We start from the raw sequence: 20,833 nt of genomic DNA on the forward strand, positions 1-20,833 counted from the left end.
GAATAAAGTATTAGTCTTTACACGGAGTGGGTCGACCAGCTGTGTCACACGTCTGTAACTCAGTCCAACTCATGACTCATTGTATGCACTGCGTGGCCTTCTATATGGGGAAGTATTTCCGCTCCTCTCTTTGGCAGTTTCAAAGGTGTCTGGACCCATTTATCATGGCTTTGCGAGCAGCTATATTTTTCATGTCTACAGTGTATGTCTATCTACATCAATTCTCCCTTATGTCATGAATAGAACGGACTAAAGGGTTAGGAGATTTTTCCTAACATTGGCTTGGTTTATAGATTTGTGTTATTTGGGAGAAGCGGTAAGTAGATTTGCATTCATAAAGGACCTTTTAGGTCGTCCACATTCATCCGTTCACACACAATCAGACGGCTGGACGGAGCAATCGGGGTTCAGTGTGAGGACACTAACATGCGCACTGGAGGAGCCAAACTTCATTTATTGTTTCTAAGTAGAAACATTCTTTATAGATGGCTATTAACCTATTTATTCACCCCCAAAAAATAGAAACTTTGATGCAGGTAAGTTTTCCTTTTTTATGTGATTTACAGCAAAGGGCTTTAAATAACATGGCTTTTCCAAACTCAGAGTGAATCTGGACCAACAATGAACACGTTATACACGTCCACATATATACCTATTAATGGTATCTATTCATCTGTCTGTGTGTTCATTTGAGATATTGCAAAACGTCCAGCCTAGCACAACAAGTGAGAAGAGAGGGAGTCTCTCTCTCGCTCTCTCTCTGTCTCTCTGTCTCTCTCTCACACACACACACACACACACACACACACACACACGCACACAAAAGTGAAGCCGGGAAGAAGAATTGGATGACACACAGTGAGGGACAGAGGGAGGGACTGGATTACCATAGAAACCTCTTGGACTGTTCAGGGAATCGGCAGAATGAGGTGAAAGCTGAAGTGGTCTAACTATCAAGGTCACTGCAGAGCCGATCAGCGGATGTTTTCGGAGCTTTTCTTTTCAATAACCACAAAAAAGGTGTATTTTGAATCTTCTCGTCGTGCACAGCTCTACCGGAGTCAAAGCCTTTTGGATGTTTTTTTACGTTCTTGTGATTATTCTGATGGGTGACTGAACAGCAGCCATATGGAGCAGAAGTGATTGGCGGCACACGTACGCTCTTTGTGGAACAGCAGATTGCAGCGATGCAGGTATTTATGTGTTTGATGCAGTTCCCTATTAACAAAGAACTCCTAATGCATCACTCTGGGCTCCACACGGGTCATTCTTTGTTGGGCCTCCGGATTTGCTGAAGCAGTAAAACATCTTACACATAAATCTTCAACGTCATTTCCAGATTTTTACTTCATTTTAACTGACTTAAAAAATGCTTGCCCTAGAACATTTCTTAATGACATAGAATATGGATTCAGAGGCAGATGATGCATCAGGCTGGAGTTTTTCTCAGAACCTATTAGCTGCTCCTGGAAAACAATTTGATCTTTACCAAAACAGCAACTGTTACCTTTGTTTATTTATTTAGTTAAAACAGACACATCCTAAAAATGTTTTGAAATTCAGTATTAAAAATATCAGATCATAGAAACACAGAAAAGACAGAAAGGCTATTTACGTCATATTTAAATTTTTATGGTTCCATCTTTTTTTAATATATTTTTCTCTTTTCACTGGGTTGTGGTTACCTATCAAATCCAAGCAAAATTGACCCCAAACCTCTAGAGAGAGAAAATCTCCCAACAGTCCAAAACTGAGTTTGTGATTTGTTATAAATGTGTTGTAATAGTTCAGGCAGTCATCGAGTCCTTTATTTCTGTGCAGTTTCAAAATCTATTGGGAGACTGGTAAACATGTTTCAGTCCTTTAATCCATCATAAAGTTAATTTACGTTACTCAGTGTACATGCACCTACGCAAACAGGGTACGGTTGGACAGTAGCAGGTTACCTTCAATGTCATGCATCCACAAAACCCCGCTCCCAGCTAAATTTACCCTGGAGAAAGCTGAAACGTGTATTGATATCACTGGGGGTTTTAACTAATGTGAGCATGTGCATCACATATACCTCCCAATGGGAAAATATCCCTGGGACAGCAGAGCAGTATGGCGAAAGGAGAAACTGTTACACATAACAGTGCTTACTTCAAAATCATTTAATTAGAAGTCTCTATCATTCTAAATAAGTCTTTACGTATTTTTATATTGTATGTCTTTCTACATTGCCTGTCCTGTCAGTGTGCTCTCATCAAATTTTCCAATTGTAAAAAAATTAATTGAGGCCAATGGCCTGAAATTTATTGACATTTCAAAAACGCTGCACCGTTGTTTGCTAAATAGTTAGCTGTAATGTAATCAATACACTATCTGTTGATAGAAAAACATCAATTATTTTCAAACTCTACAAAATGACCAGACTCCGTTCCATCAGCCCTCACAGTGGTGGCTAAAGACCCTGGTGATCTAAAAGGGTACATTACTTGAGGCAAATGACTGTCTGAAAGTTTTTCCACATTAATAGGAGGTTATTTTATGAAGCATTAACTTCTGCTCACTAGATATCTATCATACTTTGGTAGTCAAAATGGCCAAACCTAAGCACATAGATTAGACTGTTGCAGGTTGTAATATCACCTTAGGGTTACAGGTTTCCGTCCTCCGACAACCTATTTGTGTCGGACTGTTAATATGTCATGTTATTGGTTGACATATTACCCTTATTTAGTTGAACTCTGAAGTGAAGTGGTGGTATAACCTGCAGATGGCTCACCTAACACTTCCACAAACACACACAGTTGCACTTGCTTGTGTGCTGATCCTAATATGCAACGGTACAGCTGCTGGCGAGGCTTTCAACTAATAGCTCAAGCATCGCTTCAGTGAATCCTGTTTAGTTGGGTGTACCCTAATGATGCTGCAGCCCATCAATAGGTGACAAAACATCTAAAGATAAACTTTTAGGATTTTGAGTTAGCATAAGGTCAACGGAGTGAGAGCAAGACTGATATACAGAAGGGTGGATGGAGACACCCAGGGGAAGTATGGTTACTTATTGCTGAGTTAATGGGCCGAGAAGAGACTGAATCAGCAGCATACCCTTGTACACAGGAAGGCAAACAAGTACTAAGAATCAGCAGCATTCAGAGTTCAAACAGTCAAAGGTTACAGGGGAGGGGGGGGGGGAGCGGTGGGAAGCACCACTTCTTCAATATAAGCCACGAAAAAAGTTTTGTTTTTCATGTTAAGCTTAATACTAGTGTGAGTGTGCCAAGATGTGCACAATGTTGACATGCTGATGTTTATGTGGTCATATTTACCATATGAGTAATCTTACTAAGGCAGGTTAGGATTCTAAGATGAGCTGTGACCCTCTGCTACACAGCACTGCTCAGATCATAAATCAAGATTGAACCGCTTGTTGCATACATTTGGCATTCTTTTTTAAATAACCAATTTTGTTAGTTTAAGGCAACACAATGACTTTGGTAGGTCAAGAAGGGATTGCCGTTTACGTTAAAATAAGTATGTTCGCAAATCATAGCTGGCATGGTTCATGAGTTGGGAGCAAGATTGGTCTGCACATTCCCATGTTTCACATTACTTAACAAGGACTCGATAAGTAAAGGTGGAGGAAATGAACAGCAGCGGTCAAAGGCCTGGTTAGTTTGTGGTAGAGCCGCATACAAGATTGTGTCACGTATTAAGTATACAGTCATAGATGGACGGCTAATTTATTTCTTTATCTCTAGGTGAACACCCACTCATGGATCTGACCATCTGAAAGCATCTGAAACTACTGCCTGGAACCAAACAAAACTACACTGAATGTTGCAAAGTACAAGGATGACCGAGAAGAAGTTTGACAGAATCTCAAACGTACAAGCCTTTTTCAACGTCTCTATCACATGAAAATCACTTCCTCCTCAAAATGTCATTCAGACGTGGAGTTCCTCCCAACATCAGTACCTTGGTACTACATGACTTACTCAGCTCCTCCACTCCCTCCACCACCACACCATCTCCATCTTGCAGCATAGATGAATCCTACAAGTACATCTTTCTGCCCATCTGTTACTCTTTCACGTTTCTCTTCAGTATCTCCCTGAACTCTGTCATCCTCTTCCGTTCCTTTCGCCAAACCAAGCGCTGGAATCCCTCACTGATCTACATGGTGAACCTGGCCTCTACAGACTTCATGTACGGCCTGTCGCTGCCATTCCTTGTGGCTAGCTATGTCATGCGTGACCGCTGGGTGTTTGGGGATTTCATGTGCCGCCTGGTCCGTTTTCTCTTCTACTTTAACCTCTACTGCTCCATTTTCTTCCTCACTTGTATCTCCGTCCACAGGTACCTCGGTATCTGCCACCCAATGAAAGTCATCACACTAGAGACTAAGAAGGCTGTCAAGAGCACATGTGTCTTGGTTTGGATTGTAGTTTTTGCTTTGACCTGCCCTATTTTCCGGTTTGCTCAAACTGGTCATGTGACAAGATATGGAGGGCCTGACGGCAATGCAAGCTTTATTGACAACATAAGCCATGAGGTGTCATCAATAAATGGTAATGCAAGCTATGGTAACATGGGTGGGGTCATTGAGGAGTACAGGAATTGTTGGGACGATGCCATAGATAAAGAGTTTCCTGATTACGTACCCTATGGCATCGTGCTCCATTTACTGGGCTTTTTTGTGCCTTTTTCCATTATTGCTTGGTGTTACTCTCACGTTGTTCTGACCATATTTAAGACTCTGCATTCTCGGCCATCATCCCGCAGAGGTCCAAGAGAGGGATATGAAGGAATGGCGAGAAATGAAAGAAGTAACCCTGCAATCAATGCAGGAGGTACAAAGGGAAGGAATGGACTGTCGAGGACCCTGAGAAGAGATGAAGGGACATCCATTTTCCTTGGTGCACACTCACCTTATGCCAATCGCAGACGTAAATCTATCAAAACAATCATCACCATCACCCTTCTGTTTGCCCTATGTTTCTTCCCCTTTCATGTTACTAGAACCATCTTCCTCGTGCTAAAAGTGACCAAGGGAGTCCCGTGTCACACTATGACCATGGTGTCCATGTGTTACAAGATCACGAGGCCTTTGGCTTCATTCAACGCATGGCTCAACGCCCTCCTTTATTTCCTGACTAAAGACAAGGGGGGAGCTCACTGTTGCCAGGCAGTAAACACCTCCACCCAACAACATGGTGGGCTTCTATTGCCGCTTAGGATGATGGGAAAAGGAGAGGATGCAGAAGAGGGAGGGTTGGAAGAGAGAATTGATAATAAGGAGACAAAAGTATTTCAAAGTCCATCGTACATAAACAGAGCAAAAGTCAGATATATAGTTGAATGAAGACAGATCTTTAGATTAAGTGTAGGCAACTCTAGCTGGTAAACACAATATATTATAGTGTATGATCCCTGTAACTAAAGCAATGATTAAAGAAGACCCAAACTAGAATTATAACATCCCTTTTATTTCTTTTATTTGTGCCTTATTACTGGTCTGCTGCCAGTAATACTTTGGCAGTGACCCACTGTGTACATGCAACATGAATGCAAAAGTGACAGCTCAGTGTGATGATAGTTGTAGTGTTATTTTCTTTTAAGGGGAATATATTTATAATGTTTATCAGGTTAAGCCAAGCTAAAGAAATGTCTGTGGCTACACTTGAAAAGTAAATTTTCATAAAAAGGGATAGTCTCCCAATGAAGCCATACTTTCACACATTTTCTCACTTTGCCAATTGCTGTTGTAAAATGGTTGTGTGCTTGAGGGTTTTAGGAAGTTACAATTGTTGTCTCGGCCAGAAGGGAGTTTCGAAAAGGATTATTTGACAAACTGTGTTGGGAAAGCTATACTCATGTTGTGGTGTGACATTCCATATGTAGGTGTTTTGTGACTTTTCTGTTGACAGTGTACTCCTTACTCAATGACAATAAATACAGAGATTGAAAAATAAAATGCATTTTAATTTGTGAGGATACGCTATACGTGTCTGCCCCTCCACTTATATGATACAGATAAGTTATGTGAAAAATAAAAGCAACCCTCAAATGTTGATTCACAGCTGTGTAGGCCATTTTGTGAATTATACCATTTTTACGGTTCTTTGACTTCGTGGCATTCCCTGATGATATTGATAAGGACATTTTAACCACATATAAAGGGGATTGCAGATCACATCACATTGTTTGCAACCAGCCTTCCATCACATTTTCCCACATCATTGGTTGGTTATGTCAGACAGTCTTTGAACGTCTAAAGGCATTCATTCTACATTCATGCCTACTTTACAGAGATTCCCTAGGTGCATGGTTACTTTTTATGTCCAAACTAGTCCAGTACCACTAATGCCCTCAAATAAAAGCGTGCACCATTATTTCCATTAGAGAGTTACACCCATCGTGATCCCTTCTATGATCATCTTTAAATATCATCATTAAATAAACCAACTTCAAAGAGGTTTCGCCTTTAGATATGTTTAGATTAACCTTTTTCTCAACTAGTGTGTTTGAAGCATACAGTATCCTCAAAGGTGCTGCTCAAGTCTCTATTTGATCATGTGATGATAAAATACGTTAAAGTTACACCAATTCGAAGGTCACGACAACGCAGTTCATTGAGCACAGCACAACTGAACGTGTAGCAATGCCTTTTAAGCATAAGAGTGGAAGCTCTAGGGCAGCGGTTCCCAAACTCAAGAATGCCGCGGCCCAATTTGAAATCTGAAAATCTTTCGCGGCCCACCCAAACCTTTAATCACAACTCTGATCAAAACATAATGATTAAATGACCTTAAGAATTTAACCAAAATCAAACATCCACGAGCCAATGCCTCGCGCGAGCAAAAGTTTGTCTCCGCGAGGTATTTGCTCGCTTGCGAAACATGAACTTCGTTGCTCGCGAGGAGAATCTCTGCTCGCGCTCGAAGGAGTTTTCTACGCGCTCGCTGTTGTTCTTTTTGACAGTAAGGTGGAGACGGTGCTTTCAGGGTCGACGATGCTGCGAGGTGCGTCCGCTCCCGCCGCCCCGTCGCCATCCACGCCTTAAATCTTGTACAACCAGTATGGATCAACCGATTAACCAATTGATCCATATATATAAGGCGCTCCGGATTATAAGGCACTGTCGTTTTTTGAGAAAATTAAAGCCTTTTAAGTGCGCCTTGGAGTGCGGTATATTGACTTTAATACTACAAGAGGGCGCCCCATTTGTTGAACAACGACAGGCGGACAAGAGCAGCTGTTTCGAGCGAGAGCCTTATTGTTTTATTAATCTGTCCGTTTAAATTGTTTGTGCTTCCTCAACTAATGTTTCACATAACTAATGTGCCGCATCATAAATATTTTTATATTAATTTCAAACTTTTAAAAATTGAAAATTAAAAAACTTTATTTATTTATTGTAAATGACCTCTCGCGGCCACCTGCAGTACCTTCGCGGCCCAGACTTTGGGAACCGCTGCTCTAGGGGAACTAACCCACCAGGGGAAGAGGATTTTGTGCCGTTCATGTTCTGTCCCCTGTGTGAACACCTGCATGAGGTGTACTTCCTGTCTTATTTTGTAGTTTTCTGCCACTCGTGTCCCTGGGTAACTTCACTTCCTGCCTGGTCCTGTCATCCCCTGTGATTGTCGGATTGTTTCCACCTGTGTCCAATCACCTGCACCTCCCTTGTGTATTTAAGCAGTGTGTGTCCTTTGTCACGGATGGCCCTGTCTACCGTCTGGATGTTCCTTGTTCCTGCCTGCCTTTTTGTCCCCGGTTCGTGTCTGTGTTTTTTCCCGTTGGCCTTTTACTTTGTGGAGTTTTGGACTATTAAAGTATTTTTTCGTTAAAGTCTGCGTTTGAGTCCTGCCTTCCTACCCAACCCTGACATATAGAATATTTTACATTTTTCTCACTAGACAAGAACAATAAAAAAAATGAATTCATTCTCTTTTCTTCATTGCTACCATGTTACCTTTCATGTGACCCTTAGAGTGATCTCTGGAGCTGTGGATGGATCCCACCTTCAGGCTGGAATTGGGTTGGGAACCATTGCAACAGACTAGCTGCTCTTTAGCATTTTGGACACACCAGCATGACACTGTTACAGAAAATGTATTTCCCGCCAAATAACACTGGTCTTCTGAAGCCTGTTTTGGGAGGAGGGTGTTTTAAAACTGTGACCGTGAACTGAAATAAACATGTCCCTCAATATGTAGTTGCAGTTTAATGACACTGGAATGTAATTTTGTAGAAGAAAGGAATGTTTGGACAAGTTGTCTCCAGTGGCACAACAACTGAGCACAACATGCCAACAGGGAAACATGGTGGTCCTGGCATCATTTCACATTCTATATTTGGCCTATTTACAAGAAAGAGACAAATATAACAACTGCTGACAATGTCTTCTTGTAACACCAATCAAGCATTTGAGTCCATCTAGAAAAATTGTGGCAATTTATTGACGGCACTGTCCAGCAGTACAATAACATCTGTAAAGCACATTCCATCTCTGCCAACAACAAAGTGCTCAGGATCAGGAAGCTGCAAAGTGTGAGGCTGGTGTTAGTGAGTCCACCTCTTGTTACCACTCTGCAGCTACTGATGCATCCGGCTTCGCTGGCTCAGTAACTACTACTGCTCTTCCTTAAAATAAGAATTGAATGTTTAACAATAACATTCTCTTGGGAAAAAAATGTCTTTGTGCAATCGAGAAGCTGCCCTAAAATCTGTCTTTGAGGTGGAACTAACATGGACACAATCAGTGATAACTTAAGGCTTCTTTTTTTTTAAATAGTAAGAAATCTGACGGCAATAAAACTGAAGTAATTTTCTTTGGAACACAGACCAACATTGTACCTCTCATCCTTTGATCTCTTCGGTTTACATTCAGGATTGAAGTGGGACAAATAATGATTATATACAAAGAAACCAAAAGTCCAGCATTAAATACATCTGTAATAACCTACATAACGAACTTAAACACAGTTAAATATAATTAAATTGTATTTGGGTAAGGAGGTGGGAAGAGGTCAGGTTTGCACCGTAACTGCCAAAGTAGAGGGTATCACCTAGTTTCTTGCCCCTGCTACTCGACGTGAATTGCGCAGGTTTTTGGGCATGACTGGGTATTATCGTACCTTTAGCAGGAATTTCTCCTCTGTCGTAGCCCCACTGATTACTCAGTCCTTCTGTATCATTTAAGTGAACTGATGAGTGTCAGTCTGCTTAGGTCTTTTTAGAAAGACAACAACAACCAGACCTGGCAGCAGAAATATGAAGAACTGGAGGAAAAGACATTCAAGGAACTGAATAACCAACAACAGTCCATGGAGTCTAAAGTAACAGGGTTACTTTCCACCAACGTTTCTCTTCAAGAGGAGCTGCACAAGCAGCAGGCCGATAACCACCAGTTGGAAGCAGAAAACAAACTGCTAAACATCAAGACAGAGGCTCTGGCTGAGACCATCAGGGAGAACGAGGGTTTATCTCTGAAGCTCACCGAGACCACAGAACAACTTTCTGTCAAAAGTGCTGAACTCACGGGTCAACAACGAGACCTGGCAGCAGAAATATAAAGATCTGGAGGAAAAGACATTCAAGGAACTGAATAACCAGCAACAGAGGCATTTTTGGGAGATGGATACAAGACCGGCAGACGGAGATGGACAAGAGGCGCAAGATGCAGGACAAGGAGACAAAGAAGTAGGAGACAGAAGAGAAGAAAAAGAGTTTGAGTGGCTCAATGATCCTGTGATCTGTGTTGTCTGTGGCCCCTTGTAGGGTGAACAACAGGTCTCAGGGGAGAGTCCAGACTAAGAGCGATTCAAAAACCCTGATGCTTAGCTTAGTCACCTGGCCCAGTTAGGAAGACTGGACAGGCTGTGCCGTTCCCTGGTGGCCTTGTCTCCCTGGGGGCGCGCGGCCAGCTGGCTGGTACTACCCGGCCCGGCCCTAATCAACCAGACCTGGGTGTGATTACCGTAAAGCAATTGCATCGGGGCGGGCAAACGTTACAAACTGTACACCTCTCTTTTGCAGTCAGTTGTCATTTCAGCACGCACCAGAGGTGACCCGTGACACCTCTGACACCTCCAATCTACAGCAGAACTGGCATAGCAGGAGATTGAAGCAACCGGCTCTACCACCACCACCGGTGTCTGGACTCGCGAAGGGGGTATATGCCTCATCTCGGCATCCCGGCCCCTGGTCTATCCTTCGGCAGGATGGAGTCCAAGCCCCAAACAACTTGACAATATAAGTATTTATGCCTGTTACAATAAAGCATTGTTAAAATTTCAACAAGTCTCTCCGGATTGAAATGGTTCTCACAGCCTAATAGCTATATTTCTAAAGTGTTTTTAAAAAAACACAAGCCCCAAGACAGTCTGGTTCTACAAAGAACCAACACCTTCTAAAGAACCATTTTATCTATTAAATGGTTCTACATGTTTTTCATATGGTTATTTGGGATATTACATGTTTCTTTGACATATTAAAAGGTTCTTAATTCATGTGTGAGTTGTTGAATGGTGGGCGATGAAAAAAAAGACCTCCGTGCCATGATGTTAGCTAGTTAGCTGCCTGTTGATACACACACTTCATATTTATAATATTATATGACAAATAGGACTAATATAACAAAGTATCATACTTTATTGTTCTAATTTCATATAACATAGCATAATTTAACTAATATAGCAAACATGGCATCATACTTAGTATTTCTAATATCATAGAACATAATATCATATACAGTGTTTTCTCTACCCTTACATCTCCGGCGCGCCCCAACGCACACGCCCCCCTCTGGCACGTCCGGCCCCCCATAGTTGTGAACCTGGGGGAAACACCGATATAGGACTAATGTAAATAATTCAAAATGAATAATTATACATTATACAGGTCCTTGCTCTGACTACTTTGGTAGTTGGGCCCAAAACAGCCTCTTCCATAATAGCTGTTTTCCAGAAAATTCTAAGGGGAAACATAAACCACCGATCATTTTTCTAATATATTTAATTCTCGCTCACTACATGAGAGGGATCAATCCCATTAGCTGGGGGGGAGCCTTTTACTTCTTGGTGATTTTGCAGGTCCGTGTACCTTTTGATAGTCCCTTTTACCGTAAAACCTAGCAAACGCATTGACTCTTATTCGTATACTGACTCGTATTTTCGTTTTATGGGCAAAACCCCAAAAGGGATTAAGGAAGTAAAAAGTTGAGAGTTTGTCTTGTTTTCTGGTTTTTACGGTAAAGGGGACTATCAAAACGTACACGGACCCAGTACAACAGTACACAAAGTACAAACAAAGCAACGTTGTAGAGAGAGCTGACATGTCGACCAGGGGGGATAGCAGGGCATGGGTTACACTTCTGCGACATCGCCTTGGGTCGGGACCAGACAGCGACCTCCGGGTTAGCCAAGTGGAGCTAATGAGGAAAAACTTGCACTGTCTCTGTTGACCTTCAGGGAGTGGCACCTCTATTACAAAAAGTACAAAAAGTTAGATTGTATAAAAGACTATGAGAAAAGGTAATGTAACAAATCGCTGCATATACAAACGTTTTCATGGGATTGCGTCCAATCCCAGTGGAATGACACCTTGGGTTCTGAAGAGTGATGCCAATGCGGAAGGTCCTTAAACATGCATTCCCTCTACTGACCAGCAGGGGGCGACTCCGCTGCTTGTGAAAAGCAAACATCTCTTAACGCTCCCAGAGATGTATAGAGTGTCTCTATGTCACTCTGATGCACTTTTAATAAGGTAACTGGAGTTCATTAGCTACAATAATAATTACTGGCTTCAAAACAGGATTCTGCTAATCAATTAGTGGCATCAAGATGACTACATTTACTTCATACAGTCTATGGTTGGGACGGCATTATGAGCAGCAACAGCTTTTAGCTAGTGAATGAGGCACAACATTCCTGAAGCAGACCAAGCTGTAATCCTTTTTTATGCTATGGTGGGAGCCATATCTTAAAAAGGGCTGAGGTTTGGAATGCATTTGTCCTCACACCTAGGTGAGGTGTCTCTCTCTTGGTGAAACAGCTGTGAGATCTGATTGATCAAGTCACAGACACCACAGGGGTGCTCAGGCCGCTCTAAAAAATTATTTTACAAATTTACTCGCATCGATTGAGGTCCAGACGATCAGATGTCTTGAGTATTTCTTTCCAAATCGACTTGCGTCGATGTAAAGTTAAGACTATCTCTTCAAACCAAACCTTCCGAATCGATGGCCATCGATGATAGGTTAAGATGACAGTATCTCCTTCAAACAAACTTTCCGAATTGACTAGCATGGATGACAGGATTAAGGATTCAGGCTCTCCACCTTTCAACGGTTAGGCCTCTCCAACCCAATGCTTCCCGGACCAAACCCATGTTCTAGCTGCTCCAGAGAGGTCCAATGCCCTGAGTCGTCACTACCGGCCCAAGCAGCTCGACAAGAAAGAAAGCTTCCTTTACCCCCTTGGATACAGCTTGCGTGTTAGAAAGCACGAACAACTTTTGCATCACCAAGAAACCCAACAGTTCTCATGATTTCCAGTCGATCGCCACAACAAAGGGCCGAGGGGATGCCGAGTTAGACAAGACTTGAGGAAACACAGCAAATCCTATCAATGGACAGTAATGTCTAGGCAGAAGTTAGATTAGCATGTGTTGTTATTATTCTTTTGATGTGAATTGCATTGTTCAGATAAGGTCTGCTTTGCTGTAAGTCTTTTTTTTCTTTTGGATTATCATTTACTACATGTCTCTCCACACATACAGATGTACCTACAGACAAAGGTTTAACTGTACAAGGAACACACGTGGAACAAAGACAGCCTCTTAGCAGTACCTCTGCCAGCTCCTAGCCACACGCAGCCTGCCATGTACTTCCAGCTAAATGGTATCGATCTGATTTAGTTTTGTTGGAGGTTTATAAACCCTTAAGTTTTCTGTGATTTCTCTGGGCATACGTACTGTGATGGTGGCTGGAAACATAGCCAGTGTACAAAGTGACCTTCAATTCCTTGCTCCTAATGATTTAATAGCAATTATGAGACTGGATTTGTGGTTTGGTTATTAGTCACTTTTTAGTAGTGGTGCCTCGTTATTTATTTTGTGAATTATCTTATTATTAATTCTATTGATGTAAATTATTTAATTTACCACTAGCTATTAATCAAAATAATGCCTCTATACCCATTCCAACAACGCTATGTAAACCACAGAGAGTGACTTCATTCATAGCTCGGTGGGCCATTGCTGTATATCTCCACTTAGTAATTATTTGTTTTTTACTAAATTAATATTCTTTGTAGAATTGCAGCTATAATTGAAACCCTAACCAAAACATTTGTTTAGTTTTTCGTTCTTTATATAGATTATCAATATGACACTTGTCTCATCTCCATTTGTGATGCAGCCAAATAAAAGTAATTTCATAAGCATTCTAACTTGTTCTCTCTACACATTTCCAGCTGTTATGGAAATGCTTATTACGCATGTATATTATGCACTACAACTGCTCAAGATTTTTAATCTGTTACTGGAACTATATAGAACATTTAAGCATTCTGAATGTGTTTAATCTTGGCACCATCTGGTGGTTGCATCAAAAATGTCACTGAGGCAGAAAATGGGTGTTGACCACACTGACGGTTTCAGAGAAGCTGAACATTACATTACATATATTATTTCACAGTGCCGAAGAAGAACACTAAACCAAAAGAGAAGCAATGTCCAAACACTTCCTCCTGGGCCGTATTGTGTTCACTAACTCGTCATGTAGTTTTCTGGAACAGGACCAAGATATTGGTTGTACATGGCAGTTCTAGACTGGATTAAAGAGTAAATTTAAATTCCAATGAGCTAGCATGTCCTGGCAATACAATATGTGTATCTACAGTAAGAGGTATTACAAGGTTATATCATTGTATATGTAAACAGTAAACTGTATTGTTGAAGCCTTAACTTCAATTTCTTTAAAAAATGCTAATTTGTGATTTTTCCATATTGTTTATGTGCCTTATGAATTGTGCTTGCCCGGATCATCACTTGTGAATTGGCCCACGCCATAGAGTTTGAGGGAAATGATTTGACTAGAATTGTACCATGAAACCTCTCAATTTAAAAAGTAATCAACAACTATGCAAAGCAGGGAGACAAACAATCCACAAATCAGCACCAAATACTTTTTAAAATGTGAAGCATTGTCAATGGGCCGGAGTCGCGGAGTTATAATTACAATAATGGCAATCACCTGTTGAATTGAATGATTTACCTTTTACCAATATTCCTTTTTCATTTGGGTATCTGACAACCCTTTATGGTGCATGGTATAAAAAGTGAGGACTTTTTTCCAGCTTAACTTACTGATATAACAATGAAACAATGTAAAATAACTGGATTTCAGCCTTTACAATAAAAAACTGTAACATGGTTTACTTTGTTTGCTAAGGCATTTGACATTGCCGGTTCTTTGACAGAGATTAAATATTTAACTTTTGGATTTGTTTAATATTTTTGTTTCATTGTCCTAAAGGTCAAATGCCTTCATTCAAGATGTAGTATTATGTAAGTTGTATATTTAGCATTTGTTTTATTGTAATGTGAGGCCTTAAGAGTAAAGCTTTTCCCAAGTACAGGGTGATTCAAATACTTTTCTTTTTGGTATACTGGTACTTCATACAATTATCATACTTTACAATACAGGGAGTAGCAACCATTGAGTACACGGTTAGGGCCTGCGAACAAGGTTAAATAAGTGTATGACATATTTGATGAAGAAAGAAAAATCAGCATTGTATACGTATCTGTTTTCTTACACCTGTCTTTCTTTTCTATTTTGCATCAGGTACAAATAAAATGTGCAACTTTTCACTCTTGCAGTTAACGCAGTCATTATATTCTTTTGGTGAAATGTACTTTTAGTTAAATCTAAACTATACACGCACTTGATATTAATGTATAAAGTTTTGTCCGACAAGTACAAATAGTTACAAAGGTACTGCGCAGTTACATGAAACCCACACGCACGCACAAACACCCTCGTAAAAACACACGCGCACGGTCCCCGCAGGGGGAGACACTGTCCTCGTCTTCTCAGACCGGTTAGATATTCAAAACACAACCGCCTTGCACAATCTCCCGTCCTGCACCGCGGCAGAGAAAAGCCTGTGACGGTTATTTTAATTAAACATAAAAAATAAATAAAAATCACAGGAGCGATATTATTAAAATGTAACGACATGGGTCGATTGTGCTGGTCGGTAGGCACATTTTGATACGGGTGAAATATTGCTGCGCGCTCGTTTGAATTTCTATTTATTTTTTGTGTGTGTGACGGCTGTGTGGGGAGACGAGGAGCCGAGCGGTTGGCGCCACTTTCAAATCCTCCACTGACACAGAATGAGAGTCCGGCTTCAAATACATTTTCCCACCAGCTTACTTCTCCTTTTAATCATTAATATAGGGTGAGGAATATCTTAACACAATTTCACGTTTGGACCGTTTTTTCCCTGAAAGGTAAGTAAATCCCGTCTTTAAAAATTTTGCCATTTATTCTCAAATGTTATGTCTGACGCTTAGTTTTGTATGCTTTTATTAATATGTGCGACTAATTAAGACCCTTTTAGGGGTTTCTTTAGTTCTAGTGAAGGAAAGCGGGTGAATTGTGTTACAGAACACAGAAGTACGTGGTGTAGCCTCCTGCGTAGTGGCTTATAATGACCTGCTGCTTAAGACAAAGGCTGTGTCGCAGTAACCAGCGGAGCTCTACGTGGCTCTTTAGTCGGACCGCCGCGTCTTTGTTCTTTTCCACAATCCGGTTGTTTGGTTGAAAATAAAAAGCTAAGCAGTTTTGTTGCATAGGCTAACATTAATACGGAATGAATTGTTTTATATTTCTGAACAAAAGAGTTTTAGGAGATAACTGATTAAGTTGAGGAAGCGGACACTCCCACAGTGCCAGCACCCTCCCCGAAAGACCCCAGCCCACTGGCCGCTCACTGCCTACTAAATACGGTTCGAAATAACACTTTTAACCGAATAAAGAAATAAAAAAACACAGCTGCATCTGCCTCAGACTGAATTACGCTGCCAAACTAGTTCAAATCGATTCGGTTTGTGAACGACGGAGCTCCGACGGACGGAGAAAAACTGAGTCAGCAGTTAGTTGCCCTTCTGTCAAGCTGCCAGTGACGTCACCGTGCTGGCGGACTGCACGGCAGCTCCACGTATCCGCGCGCGCTACAGGTGCGCGGAGCCCGATGTAACCTTACGTCAGGGTGTCCTGCACAGAAAGCCGTACTGATAATTACATTACAGCCTCTTTCATATATTAGTCCGACAAAAAAATAGACCAACACTTGCTGGAGGCCATTATGAAACACTGGCATGGTTTAATAAAAGTGTAGGTAATTCTCCAGCAAAGTGTTAAATAGTAAAGCAGCCGCCTGGCTTTGGTTTGGTAACACTGTGGAAGTACAACACCACATAATAAGGACAATACTGCCGTGTTCAGTGAAGTAAAGCAATGCAGCCAATTTGAAAAGTAACAATGGTAAGTGCGTGGAAGCATATGCGTGTCTAATATTGATCAGATGTTATAACGATTATTATCGTTTAATAGAACAATAACCACAAGGGGCATTCACAGTCAAATCAATGACTTTACAACAGAATGTTTGTTGAACTTAGGCAATCATCAAAATTTCCATCCATCTGTTTCCTATCAACAACTAATGGTCTGCTTGTTTCAATGCTACATCATATTTACAGAAGTAATGAAGAGGAGGCAATAACATTAAATGACCATAGGACAGCCAAGGAGGATTCTTGTAATTCTTTTCAGAACTGTCTTCACTGCGTTGAGCATGAAATGTAGCATTTCATTTAATTATTTATTAAACCTGCCGTGTTGGGATGTTCACTGAACAGACTTTTACCTTTACAGTGTAGCAAAAAATATACATATTTTTTGTATCAAGGATCTAATCAACAGAGCCGTTTAGAACAGAAGTTATTTTATATTATCAATTAATCTGTGTATTATTTTTAAAATTAGTCATGTAGTCTATATATGCCAGAAAAAGAAAAAAAAATCCCGTTCCAGTTTTCCAGACGCTGATGTGACGTGTGCAGATTGCAGTCCGACTATCCGTGAAAACTTAACAAATATTCACTTTTAAAATGATATCAAATGGAAAAAAAGAAGCAAATCTTCACTTTCAACCTGATGTAGTATTTCTGCTTGATAAATAACTTAAAAAAATTATAAAATAAAATTGTGTGGTCTATTAATTAGCATTTTACCAGAGCAGTTTAAAGATAAGGAGCACAATGGAGCTGGGTATTGAAATTATTTTCATATATCAATGACTCACTTTGTTCAGTCAACACCTTCTTTTTCTTTTTGCTCATGACAAAATTGACCAAACCTCAGACATACAAGTTTACCTAAATAAAACGACACATTAAATGAACAACATATTGACTCAAATCAGGAAGTTATATAAGTATAGTAAAAATTTGGCTGTGGGTATTCAGTTCAAACCTTTGACCAAAGTTAGTCTGTGATTAGAAGTCATTAACTGGTGCTTAAAAAGCTTTGAGGTTCAGCGTGTAGTAATAGCAGCCCGTTTTAATGCCATGCCTTTATTATCACGGGGTCAGCCTCCAGCCCTGTGATCTTTATCACACACTGTGTGTAAATCCTTTCTAGAGCACGGATGTCTTTAGGGGCTTCTCTGTGGTAACGGGTGTTATACTGAGGAAAGCGACACAATTCAGTCCAATCTTGTGTCTTTAATTTAACCAAGACACTGAGCGCAGAGCTGTGTGTGTGTGCGCGCGTGCATGCGTAACAGCAGAGGGGGGGGGCAGGGCCTCCGTGTCCTCCTGGTAAAGCAGTGTAGTTTGAGAACGGCACTTTCAGCCGTCGGAGAGACGGCCTCCTTCCCGCCAGCTCCCATCTCATGGCCGAGTGACACGAGAAGATATGCAGAGCTCGACTTCAGTGCACTGAACCTCATGTCGTTGCAAGCCCACCTGCGCCTCTGCTCGGCCCCCCCGGTTCCTGCTGCGTCTCGGCCTATGAGCGTCCCCCCCCTTCGGACCTCTGCTGTGGTTTATGGTTTTTAATTCTGCAACTTTACCCGCGAGGAGCGAACTCCTCAAACTGTGAGAGAGCGCAGAGCGCTTCCTCCCAGAGCCACACTTTCTTCATTTTATTCGCCTCCCCCCCGCCCCCCTCTGACAGCAGAGCTGCTTGGCAGGCTTACAGCTCAGAGCTCGGCAGAGGCGCAGCGGCCCCCCTCTCGCCCTCCTATACAATTTCATTTTTACTCGCCTACGGTGGCTCCGTCGGACCCCACCTTTTGCACCTGTCCCTAACACACCAAGGGGGGGCCCTCCATTTTTTTCCAGATTTTTTGGCGCCCCGCAAAATGTTGAAAGTATTGTAGAAAGTGATGGCCGGGGAAAAAGGCTGCAGCCCCGTAGGTTTTTATGCCCGCTGAGCCTCGTCGCTGCCTCAGTGTGCGGAGCTGCTCCAGCGAGCAGCAGGCAGCACCGAGGAGGACGGGACACACGCTCAGAGACAGGAGGTCGACCTGTGAAGGGCCAGGAAGGAAGGAAGGATGAAGGGGGGGGAGAAAGATGGGGGGGGGGGGGGGGGGGGGGGCTCAATTTTTGCGACCAGACCCCCCCCACCCCCCCCACACACACACACACACACCCAAACCCCCCTGACAACACCCCCCTTCTTACTAGGAACAGAAGCAGGATGAACCAGAAACTCCTAAACGGGCCTTTTTACTGCTTTCTCCCTGTCACCATAGTAGACTGGCTTCTCTGGTTTCCCTTTGACATGTGGTTGTATGGAGTGCTAATTTCTTGTTTCTTTTTTTTGCTAAGCCTGCGGCTTTTCCTGGTTTTTTCCTTTGAATATCTGTGTCTCAGTGGAGTGTGTCTCTGTGTGTGGTTTGTTGTCACTGAGGTGTCGTGTCCCCTGCCCTTTGGTCATAGCATCCAAAGTGAGGGGAGAAGATGGGCCTGGAGGTAACTGGTGTTCTTAGTGCCTCCATCAGTTGCAAATGATCTCAGCAGCAGACGGTAAGTGAATCTTTCTTTTCTTTTCTTCCTGGACCCTTTAAAATGGCCTCTGTTGCTGTTAATAGAACGAGAGCCTCTCTCAGCTCTGCGATGCCTCTTTCTTCTTCTTTTCTCTCCACTACAGTAAAGTTGTGCTCTTTTTGCCTTCTCTCCCTCACCCCTCCTTTGTCTCTCTCTCTCTCTCTCTCTCTCTCTCTCTCTCTCTCTCTCTCTCTCTCTCTGTTTTTTCCTTGATGAGGCTGGCGGTTTGGGGCTGAATGTAACGCGTGTCTGTTTGCTGCTCTCCTTGCTGACATGACCTCTTGTTCTTGAATCCAATCAGCTTCCATCACATCGACTGTGTGGCTGCGTGGAGCTGCATTCACAGCTTTAACCACTTCATGCCATCTAGACTTGTCTCAAATGTTTATATTCTTGATCAGGATTTTTTGGAAGTGTACCTGATTTTGTGTTATTTACTTTGTGGCTGACAGTCAGGTGTGGTGATCACGGGCCATGAATCCTTCCTCTCCTGGCCTCAAATGTTGTTTCAGCTTTGCAGTAGACAAAGGCAGCAGGTTTGGAGTCACATTATACATCTAATTTACACTGTATCTATTGCATGTCATTGTGGAAAAAACTGTTAATTCATTGACCATTCTAATTAGATAATTGATACATGTTTGGGCAACAATAATTTGGTTTAAGTCCCTTTAAATATGAGCATTGAACTGTCTTATATCATTCAAAATTGAACATGTTTCGATTTTTGCCCACTGGTTTGACCAAACACACATTTAAAAACATTGCTTTAGAAATTCTGCATTATTTTGTTGATATCTTGAGAATAATTGAGTTAATCAAGACATGTGCAGATGAATTTCTAATACAACCAAAGGTTAGTTGCAGCCCAACTAATGCTATTTATAGTCAAGTTTAATGTTGAAATGAGCTATTCATGTCAAACGATAGAAAATATCACTATTTTTATTGATGTCATTTGTCAAGTAAAAATGTTACATTTGGCTATGTCTGACAAAAAGTCATTATATAAATAAACAAACATTGTTATTTTTGTTTGTCCCTTAAACCAGATATGGTAGACTAGATTTATGTTTTTTTTTTTATATTTTCCCTTTTAAATTATCCGACTTCACTTGACAAGTACTCTAAAGCAGACTCTGGAATTTTATCTATTAACCATTTCTCAATTGATTTCCCAGAAATTGTATGATATTACGATATACCTATTAAATGTAAATAAATTAAAAGAATATGAAAGACTATTTTACCTGTACAGTAAAAAAAACAACAGCTTTATTTCACACAGCCGGGCTCCATTCTGCTGTGAAGCTCTTTATTGGCCCCCAGACGGCTCCGCTCTATGAGAGAAGCTCTTGGACTGTGTGGTGGAGCTGCTGCATTCTGCACTCGTGGCTCAGCTCTGCTTTTCCCTTAATGTGCCTTTAAAATGACTGCTTGTGGAGCCCCTTTGCTTCAAAATCAAATTTATATATAGGCCTTTTATATTTTTGGATACTTTTATTTATTAATTTACATTTATCACATAACAATGTGATGTTTTTTTTCTTCATTTCATGTTAATAGAATCTATTTTATCCATTGAAACCAGACCTTAAAAGACGTCACTCTGGTGGCCACTTGAATTAATAAAAAATAAAGTTGTTAGAAATAACAGACTATGCTTTCTATTCTGCCATAGAGGTCAGCAGTATGGCAAGATACTATAGGA

At 41.4% G+C, this 20,833-nt stretch overlaps 1 protein-coding gene and 1 long non-coding RNA gene across 2 annotated transcripts; both read left to right on the plus strand.

The window, feature by feature from the left end:
• Positions 1–3,784: 3,784 nt before the first annotated feature.
• On the plus strand, positions 3,785–5,962 carry LOC120823086 (P2Y purinoceptor 3). Its single transcript, XM_040183164.2, has one exon. It carries the CDS (start codon positions 3,926–3,928, stop codon positions 5,348–5,350), a length of 1,425 nt encoding a protein of 474 aa, XP_040039098.2. The 5' UTR covers positions 3,785–3,925; the 3' UTR covers positions 5,351–5,962.
• A 9,246-nt stretch (positions 5,963–15,208) lies between these two features.
• Positions 15,209–20,187, plus strand: LOC120822091 (uncharacterized). The gene is made up of 3 exons (XR_005712627.2): positions 15,209–15,513; positions 19,015–19,101; positions 19,575–20,187. It is a non-coding gene; the product is annotated as an uncharacterized LOC120822091 (long non-coding RNA).
• The last annotated feature ends 646 nt before the right edge of the window (positions 20,188–20,833 follow it).

The sequence above is a fragment of the Gasterosteus aculeatus genome, chromosome 7, assembly GCF_964276395.1.
Source record: "Gasterosteus aculeatus chromosome 7, fGasAcu3.hap1.1, whole genome shotgun sequence".
Lineage (NCBI taxonomy): Eukaryota > Metazoa > Chordata > Actinopteri > Perciformes > Gasterosteidae > Gasterosteus > Gasterosteus aculeatus.